The sequence below is a fragment of the Bos javanicus genome, chromosome 18 (genome assembly GCF_032452875.1).
Source record: "Bos javanicus breed banteng chromosome 18, ARS-OSU_banteng_1.0, whole genome shotgun sequence".
Taxonomy (NCBI): domain Eukaryota; kingdom Metazoa; phylum Chordata; class Mammalia; order Artiodactyla; family Bovidae; genus Bos; species Bos javanicus.
The window spans coordinates 49,070,903-49,079,422 of record NC_083885.1 but is presented as its reverse complement, the minus strand read 5'-3'; the positions used below and the strand labels follow the sequence as shown (position 1 = coordinate 49,079,422).

Genomic DNA, 8,520 nt, shown 5'->3' with positions numbered 1-8,520 from the left:
TTCCTTTTCACTTTCTGCCATTAGAGTGGTGTCATTTGCATATTTGAGGTTGTTGATGCTTCTCCCGCCTATCTTGATTCCAGCTTGTAACTCATCCAGCCCAGCATTTCTCACGATGTGCTCAGCATATAGGTTAAACAAACTGGGTGACAGCAGACAGCCCTGTCATACTCCTTTCCCCATCTTGAACCAATCAGGTGTTCCATACAGGGTTCTAACTGTTGCTTCTTGACCAGAATACAGGTTTCTCAGGAGACAGGTAAGATGGTATGGTATTCTCATCTTTCTAAGAGCTTTCCACAGTTTGTCATGATCCACACAAATGTTTTAGTGTAGTCGATGAAACAGAGATAGATGCTTCTCTGAAATTCCCTTGCTTTCTATATAATCCAGCGAATGTTGGCAATTTGATCTCTAGTTCCTCTTCCTTTTCTAAACCCAGCTTGGACATCTGGAATTTCTTGGTTCAAATAATGCTGAAGCCTAGCATGCACAATTTTAAGCATGACCTTACTAGCATGGGAAGTGAGTGCAATTGTCCAATGCTTTGGTACTGCCCTTCTTGGGAACTGGAATAAGGATTGACCTTTTCCAGTCCTGTGGCCACTTCTGGGTCTTCCAGATTTGCTGGGATAATGAATGCAAAACCATCATCTTTTAGGGATTTGAATAGTTCTGCTGGAATTTCATCACATCCATTAGCTTTATTAACAGCAACGCTTCTTAAGTCCCACTTGACTTCGCACTCCAGAATGTCTGGCTCTGGGTGACTAACCACACCATTTTAGTAATCTGGTTCATTAAGATCTTTTTTAATACGATTCGTCCCTGTATTCTTTCCATCTTTATATATAATAGCTACTAATTCTGTGCTGTTCCAAGTGTTGCAAATTTCCCCCCAGGCCTTTTGTATATTACCTTGCAATGATTTTCGTCCTGCAAATATGTCTAGCTAATTTCTCAACCTTGCTCTGAGAGATCTGCTCCTGGGGAGGTGGGGGCGACTCCCTTCTCATCTCCTCCCTCCCATCTCTCCCTTCCCTTTCAAGGTCTGTCTCTCCTTATCTCCAGCTTCTCCTTTCCCAAGGGCCTGCCTGGGGGGGAAGGTACACGCCCGGCACGGAGGCCCAGCTTCCATCCCCTTCTTTGGGCCTCTCCCTATTTGGAAGTGGGAGGGGGTTGTCCACTCGCTGTCAATTTTTAAGAGCTCCTCCCCCTATAAGTATTAACCCTATGCTACCCTCTGTATTCCAAGTCACAGGTCCTGTCATTTGCTACACTCCGTCTTAAGCAGCAGCAGCTGCTGCTGCTAAGTCGCTTTAATCGTGTAGACGGCAGCTGAGTTTTATGCAAATAAAGTCCGTCCTGTATGCGCGGTTGTGGGTTCTGATGTTGGTTGGGAAGTCTCCCTGCTCCCGGGCGCCCTCGCCTTCCCTCCCCAAGTCCTTATCTCGCAGCTTTTCGTTTCCCACGGGTCGGGAGCATAAAAGGGAGCGGGGGCTCGGCCTCGCAGCGTCACCATGTCCCCGCTGTGCCCACTGCTGCTGACCCTTGCCCTGTTGGCCGTCCCCGGCGTCCGGGGCGCCTGCCCGGCGTCCGCCGACCTGAATAACGCCGACGGGACGCGCACGTGCGCCAAGCTCTACGACAAGAGCGACCCCTACTACGAGAACTGCTGCGCCGGCGCCGTGCTCTCCTTGGAGCCGGGCGCCGACCTGCCCTACTTGCCCTCGGACTGGACGAAAGTCATCTCTTCGATCGTGGTGGGCCAGCGCTGCGAGCTCACCGTGTGGTCCGGTCGCGGCAAGGAGGGCAAGTCGCGCAAGTTCTCGGCCGGTAGCTACCCGCGCCTGGAGGAGTACCGCCGCGGCCTCTTCGGGGACTGGTCCAACGCCATCTCCGCGGTCTACTGCAGGTGCCCACCCGCCGGCCCCACCACCCAGACCCCTGAGCCTCTGACCCAAACTGAGCATCCTTAGAACCAGTTTCCGAGGTCCCCCTTCTCCTCCCCCACGCCCCCTCCCCCAAGCCCATGCCCCTTGGATCTCCCAGACCCAACTCTGAGATTCCCAGACTCAGTAATCCAGTCTTCATTCTGGGAGCTCCCCGTCCCACCTCCCTGAATCGCCCACTTGCCTACCCACCAGACGGCTGCACTCTCTGGGGAGGGCAGATGATCTCTGGTGACCTCGAGCCTAGCCTGGTGATAGGAAGCCATCAACCCCCTCACTTTGAAGCCCCCAGAACCAGAGCTAGTCCTTCCCCACCCCCCTAGATCATCAGATCCCAGGGCTCTCAGACCCAGCTCTGGAGCTCCCAGATTCTAAACCTGACTGACCCAGACCTCAAGACCCCAGACCTAATTCCAGGAGTACCCTATCTAGCCCTCATGCTCCTCATGCTCCACTCTTCTAGATCCTCTACATCAGCCTTGGCCCCAGAAACTGGTTCCAGTGCCCCCATTAAGGTTCTGAAGCCTCCAGGCCCAACTTTGGAGGCCCCTGAGCCCACCCTAAACTCACATATCCAAACTCACAGACCCCGTGGCCCTAGATCTACCCAGGGCACCCTCTAAAACCACCCACCTGCCCCTCTACCCCCAAGAACTCCAAGAACCTCCAGCCCCAAACTCCCAGGCCAGGATGCCTAGCCCCTGAATTTGGAGCCCAGCCCCAGCCCCCAACCCCATCTCAGGCTTCTAGAATCCCTCCTACCATAAATCTCTGAGGCCCTGGCACCCCCTGACAATAATTTTCTATTCTGTTGCAGTTGCAAATGATACCTTACGAGATCGCTCATCTCCAGCCCTTACAAAGTGCTGAGCCCCTCACCTGGCCTTGTCCATGGGGTCTGCTGAAGTCTGTAAGACCCAGGAGAACAAAGCTTTCTGCCTACCCTCATATTGCCTTCCCTGTAATACAGCCCTTATGAAGCCATCTTTGTCTGCCCTCTGCTTGCGTTTGGGCCCCAAGTCCACGCAGATGTGGGGTCGGGAATGGAGGAGGGAGCAGGGTGGTCAGGGCTGGGTCAGCCCGTAGTACCTGCTGTGGATGGGGACACATGCATAGATCCTGTGGGGGCACACGCACGGATTTAGGTGTACACACATGTGCACATACCCATACGGCATCTGTGTGACAAGTAATGGTACTGCTGGCTGATTTTTAAAAACATTTATTTATTTTGTTTGGCTGTACCAGGTCATGGGATTTCCAGGTGGTGCAGTAGTAAAGAATCTGCCTGCCAGTGCAGGAGATGCAAGAGACTGGTTCTATCCCTGGGTTGGGAAGATCCCCTGGAGTAGGAAATGGCAACTCACCCCAGTATTCTTGCCTGGAAAATTCCATGGACAGAGGAACCTGGAGGGCTATAGTTCACGGGGTTGCAAAGAGTTGGACATGACTGAGCATGCACGCTGGGTCTTAGCTGTGGCATGTGGGATCTAGTTCCCTGAACAAGGATGGAACCTGGCCCTCCTACATTGGGAGCCCAGAGTCTTAGCCACAGGACTACCGGAGAAGTCAAACACTGAAATGCTTTCTACACTTATTGGTGGATAGCCATTTTCTGAATCCCCCCTTCCCCACAACAGGTGTTCAGGCCTGCCAGGGACCTCAAGACTCTCTCAGGATTCATACGTACGATGGTAAGAGGCCTTCAAGGACTCTGCCCCATGTAGGTCCAGGGTCTGTTTTGTGATCTGCCCACAGCCCAGGACTCATGGGTTGTGAAATACTTTTAATGCCCCAGGCTCCAGCACATGGAGAACATTTTCATTCTAATTTGCATATTTCTGAAAATTCAAATTTGCAATTTACTACTTCTAAGGATAAGGACCCTTGACGAGTACCTGGGTTTGGGGGCTCTGGAGGAGTAAGAGAGGAGCAATGAGGGGTCTTGGGAGAAAGAGAAGTAGAGGGACAGCTCTGGGGGATGATAACATGGGATTGGAGGGAGGAAGGAAATCTGGGGACATTCTGAGAGTTAAGAGACATGGGAGAAGAAGGAGGTGAGTAGAGAGGCTACAAGGCCATAAATTTGGAACATAAGAGATCAGAGGTCAAGGGAGGCGCTGGAGATCAAGGACGTGCAAGTGGGAAATGAACTTGGTGAAGTTCTAAGGAGCAAACGCCAGGGAAACAGCATTCCTTGGGCACATGTATTTATTCATTCAGTCAACAAAGGTTTATTGAGTCCCTATTATCTTGTTAAGCACTGACTCAGGAAGAAGTGGCCACTGCCCTCATGCAGAGAGTGCAGCGAAAATGCCAGTGAGACAGACAGTCAAAGATGTGTGAAGATGTCAAATGAGAAGCCAAGGCCCAGACAGGATTACAGGGCATAGGAGGTAGTACGTGATCCAGGAGTAGCCAAGGGGACAGGAGGGTATAAAGGGGGAAGCGGAGTGCTCAGGAAACATGGTGGAGCTTAAGGGTCAGGAGGTACTAAGGGTTAGGGACTTCTAAGGCTTAGGGAGCTGCTAGGGGATCAGAGAGATGCTAAGATGTCAGAAGTGATAAAGTAATAAGAAGTCACTGAGGGGTTGATATCTTGTATCATCATATAAGACGTCAGGAGGGGCCCAGGGTCAGCCAATCACTCCCTGAATTGCACAGACACAGAGGAGTCGGTCACCCTAGTCCGCCGCAGCCCACCACGCTCCATCCGGTTCTTGGTCTTGTGCAGGAAGTGGACAAAGCGGACACCAGGGCCATACTGGCGGAATACGTGGGATACCTGGGGCAGCACCAGGGTCAGGAAGAAGTTCTTTTTAGGGACCCATAAGCCCTGCCCTCCTCCCTCCTCCCTCTGTGAGGTCTTGGGACACAAAAACACATGTGGAGGTGGTGGCCGGGGTAGAGCGTCTCACCTGGATCCAGTGCCCGGGAGGGCCTCTCCCAGAGGTGCGGGGGGCCACGTGGTGCTGGGCGATGACTGTGCTGCGGTCAGCCGCCAGCAGCCAGACGTGCAGCTCATACACACATGCGTCCAGTCGGCTGTCCTCGAACCTGGGGTGGGGGGCAGGCCTTCAGCTGCCACCACAGCCCCCACTCCTGGTACGGTTGCCATTCCACACACACACCCACTGGCACCCACTATGTGCACCGGGGCTGGGTGCTGCTTGTGACACGGCAGTGACCAAGACAACCCTATGCCCTGCTCTCATGGGATTAATAGTGGTCCAGTGGGGGAGATGGACATGTCATTAGGAAGCGACAACTAGGCATGGTCAGGGCTGGGATAGGGGACATGCGGGGTGCTAGAGCATAATGCATCTGACCCAGGTTGGGAGTGGTCAGGGAAGGCTCCCCATGGCCTGAGTTCAATCCCTGGTTGGGGAACTGAGATCCCTCAAGCTGTGAGACGCAGCCAAATACAGGGGGGAATCCATCTCAAGAAAAGAAGGTGACCAACATCCAAGGAAGAAAGAAGAGGCTCTGGGCGGGAATATTTTAAGAACAGAAAGATTCAGACCAAAGGGGCCAGAGAGATGGAAAGGGCTGGGTCCCTCAGTGGCAGGAGGGTCTCAGGGAGCACGGGGTGAGGCATGCGCTTTGGGGAGCCCACGTGTGCCACCTGGCTGGGCAGGTGGGCGGGGCGGAGGCACGTACCAGTCCATGACTGTGATACGTGGCTGCTCATCATCCAGTAGCTCCTCCCATAAGCCCTCGGCCAGGAGGTCCACGCACTGCTGCTTCACCGTCCAGCTGTGAGAGAGGGCAAGGGGGAGGGCTGCCATCTGCTGGCATTCTCCCAGGTCAGCCGGCCCCCTGAAGCGGGACACCCTGATGGTACCACCCTCCTAAAGACATCAAGGGCGCTGGCCTAGGGGGGCTGAGCAGCCACTCAGCACCTCACAGTATCGGCTCCTATGAGCTTCTCTGAGGGGGATGCATCCTGAACCCTGTGTTGCAGATGGGGAAACCGCGGTGCACACAGGGAAGTGACTTACAAGATCGAGCAGCAAAGAAGTGGTAGAGCTGAACCCAAGTGCCTGTGACTCGGAGCCCCTGAGTTGCGGCATCCCACCCACTATGCAGAAAGGGGGCCCGGTTTAAAGGCCTAGGTGACTCTCCCGTTCCCACAGAAAGAGGCTGAGTATAGGAACAGTATTAACTGCTAGGCTTCCCTGGTGGTTCAGGCGGTAAAGAATCTGCCGGCAGTGCCAGAGACCCAGGTTGGATCCCTGGGTCCGGAAGATCCATTCAGGCAACCCATCCAATACAGGCAACCCATTCCAGTATTCCTGCCTGGAGAATTTCATGAACAGAGGAGCCTGGTGGGCTACCGTCTATGGGGTCGCGAAGAGTTGGACGCGAACTGAGTGACTAAGCACGGCATGGAACACCTACTACGTGCAAACTAGCCAGACCCTATGCCGTGTGTTTTATGGGCATGCTCTTATGACATCTTGTTTACAGAGCAGGAGACAAGGGCCCAGAGAGGTAAAGACAGCTTTTCCAGGTCCCACAGCGAGGGAGGCCGGAAGAGGGAATCAAATGCAGGCCACGTGTGTCCCGGCCACTCACCTGAGGTTCTGCTGGAGTTTCTCAGTCCTGATGTGCCAGCCGCGGAAATTGCCTGGCGGGTGGAGGAGCAACGGATTAGAACTTGCCCCTTCTCCAGGGCCACCCTTCCACAGCACGGGGCTAGCCTCCGGGCGCTTACCCAGAGCCTCCAGGGGTTGCTGGGTGGGACCGGTAGGGGGCGCTGGCTCATAAATGTTGATGCCTGAAAGCGCAGGGAAGCGGAGCCTCAGGCGTGCTGAAGCTGCCCTCCTTCCTGCAGGATCCCCACTCCCTGCCCGCTGGACGCCGCTAGAAGGACGGGAATCAGTGCCCCGCCTGCCAGACCAGCCCAGCCAGGCAGCAGGGAGTGAGTCAGGGCCCTAGGAGAGCCCTGAGAATGTCCTGGGGTCAGAGGGCCAGTGCTTGGAGGGGGAAGGCGTTGTGGCGAGAGGGGAGGAACAGAGGAAGAAAGAGAGAGAGGAACCAAGAAAAAGAGAGAGAATACGGGAGGAGGGAGATAGCTCTGGGAGATGATGAAGGACAGGGAAGCCTGGCGTGCTGCAGTCCATTGGGTCGCAGAGTCGGAATGACTGAGCGACTGAACGGTAACATGGGAGGAGGGAGGGAGAGATACAGACCCTGTGAGAGATAGAGACACAAGATGTAGAAAGAGACAGAGATGCAAGTGAGACAGAGAGACACGCTGAGAGAAAAAGGGACAGAGAAGGAAGTGCTAGAATTCATGGCTGCTCGGCCGCTCAGGGCTGTTAGATTCTTTGCGACCCCATGGATTGGAGCCCACTAGGCTCCTCTGTCCATGGGATTCTTCAGGCAAGAATACTGGAGTGGGTTGCCATGCCCTCCTCCAGGGGATCTTCCTGACCCAGGGATCGAACCTGCGTCTCCCGCATCTCCTACAGTGCAGGTGGATTCTTTACCTCTGTGCCACCGGGGAAGCCCCAGAGAAGGATGCAGAGGAATAAAAACACAGAGGGACACATCAAGAGACAGAGATGAAGAAACAGAGTTAAGAGAGACAAGGAAACAAAGAGAAGACGAGACCGACGGTCTAGGTGAGCGAGCCCAGGGGAAGGAAACGGAGGCGTGGCGGCCTCCCGGCTGCTCCAGCCTTGCGTGGACCACGGCCCCGCACCTTCGGGGTTGGGCGAGCGCAGTAGGTTGCGGTAGAGCGGCCGCCTCAGGAAGAGCAGCTTCCAGGTGAGGCGCGGGGGCAGCTCCAGGCTCCCTCTCGGCGGCGCCCACTCTTGCAGCAGCAGCTGCCGCGCGTGGGCCTCGGTTGGCGACTCGGGCGCAGGGAGCCGGGGGGTCTCGGGGGCCGCAGGCGAAGGCGGCGACGGGGGCGGAGGCGGCGACGCCGGCTCCTGGGGGCTCGCGGGTTCCTCCATCCCGCCGCCGAGCTCTGGTCCTTCCCGCACCTCCTCCATCGCTCGGGTCTGGGTGACTGTCCGGGCTCCTCCGCAGGGTTCGGGGTGCACCCGGGGCGGGAGAGGGCGGAGCGCCTCGACTGGCCTTTAAGTAGAGGTGTGTGTTGGGGGAAGGATCCGGGCCCCCAGGCCCTCCTCCCTCAGGCTCGGGAGCCCAGGTCCCAGCCCCTCCTTCTCCCAGCCTGCAGAAGTCCGGGTCCCAGCCCAGCTGTGTTTCCCAAGCCTCCTGCTCCAGTTTCCCCAGACATCAGCCCTGGAGAGGGGTGTGACCAAGGCGTTAATGCCAGGGCTCGGTTCTCTAATGAGGCCCATCCACCTCGTTAACATCCCGCGTGGCTGGAGAAAAGCTTAATTAATGAAGCCCCCATCTCCCCCCGCAACCTCCCCGTCAGCTGGGCATGCTGTAAGGGGCGGGGCGGGGGGGGGGGAGTGGGAGGGGAGTCCCGCCTCTGCTTGTTCCTCCTCTGTCCTCACTTGGGACACGAACTTGGGACCTGATATTTCTTGTCCCAGAAGCATAGAGGCGTGGGGTGGGAGACAGAGAGAGACCCAGAGAGACTCTGAGC

At 55.9% G+C, this 8,520-nt stretch overlaps 2 protein-coding genes across 2 annotated transcripts; one reads left to right on the top strand and one right to left on the bottom strand.

Annotated features, from left to right (window-relative positions):
* The first annotated feature begins 1,503 nt into the window (after positions 1 to 1,503).
* On the top strand, positions 1,504 to 2,936 carry SYCN (syncollin). The gene is made up of 2 exons (XM_061386628.1): positions 1,504 to 1,915; positions 2,770 to 2,936. Exons 1-2 carry the CDS (start codon positions 1,521 to 1,523, stop codon positions 2,777 to 2,779), a joined length of 405 nt encoding a protein of 134 aa, XP_061242612.1. The 5' UTR covers positions 1,504 to 1,520; the 3' UTR covers positions 2,780 to 2,936.
* Positions 2,937 to 3,158: 222 nt separating this feature from the next.
* NCCRP1 (NCCRP1, F-box associated domain containing) lies at positions 3,159 to 8,176 on the bottom strand. Its single transcript, XM_061388235.1, has 6 exons — positions 7,663 to 8,176; positions 6,670 to 6,732; positions 6,531 to 6,582; positions 5,613 to 5,708; positions 4,871 to 5,009; positions 3,159 to 4,737 (listed from the first exon to the last, which is right to left on the bottom strand). The coding sequence occupies exons 1-6, from the start codon at positions 7,952 to 7,954 to the stop codon at positions 4,597 to 4,599; spliced, it is 783 nt and encodes a 260-aa protein (XP_061244219.1). The 5' UTR covers positions 7,955 to 8,176; the 3' UTR covers positions 3,159 to 4,596.
* Between the last annotated feature and the right edge of the window lie 344 nt (positions 8,177 to 8,520).

Coding starts and splice junctions, on each gene's coding strand:
- NCCRP1 (XM_061388235.1), bottom strand. CDS start 7,954: ATGGAGGAGGTGCGGGAAGGACCAGAGCTCGGCGGCGGGATGGAGGAA. Junction 5,010..5,612: donor CGTATCACAGTCATGGACTG/GTACGTGCCTCC, acceptor CCCCCACCCCAG/GTTCGAGGACAGCCGACTGG. Junction 4,738..4,870: donor CTCCCGGGCACTGGATCCAG/GTGAGACGCTCT, acceptor GTGCTGCCCCAG/GTATCCCACGTATTCCGCCA.
- SYCN (XM_061386628.1), top strand. CDS start 1,521: ATGTCCCCGCTGTGCCCACTGCTGCTGACCCTTGCCCTGTTGGCCGTC.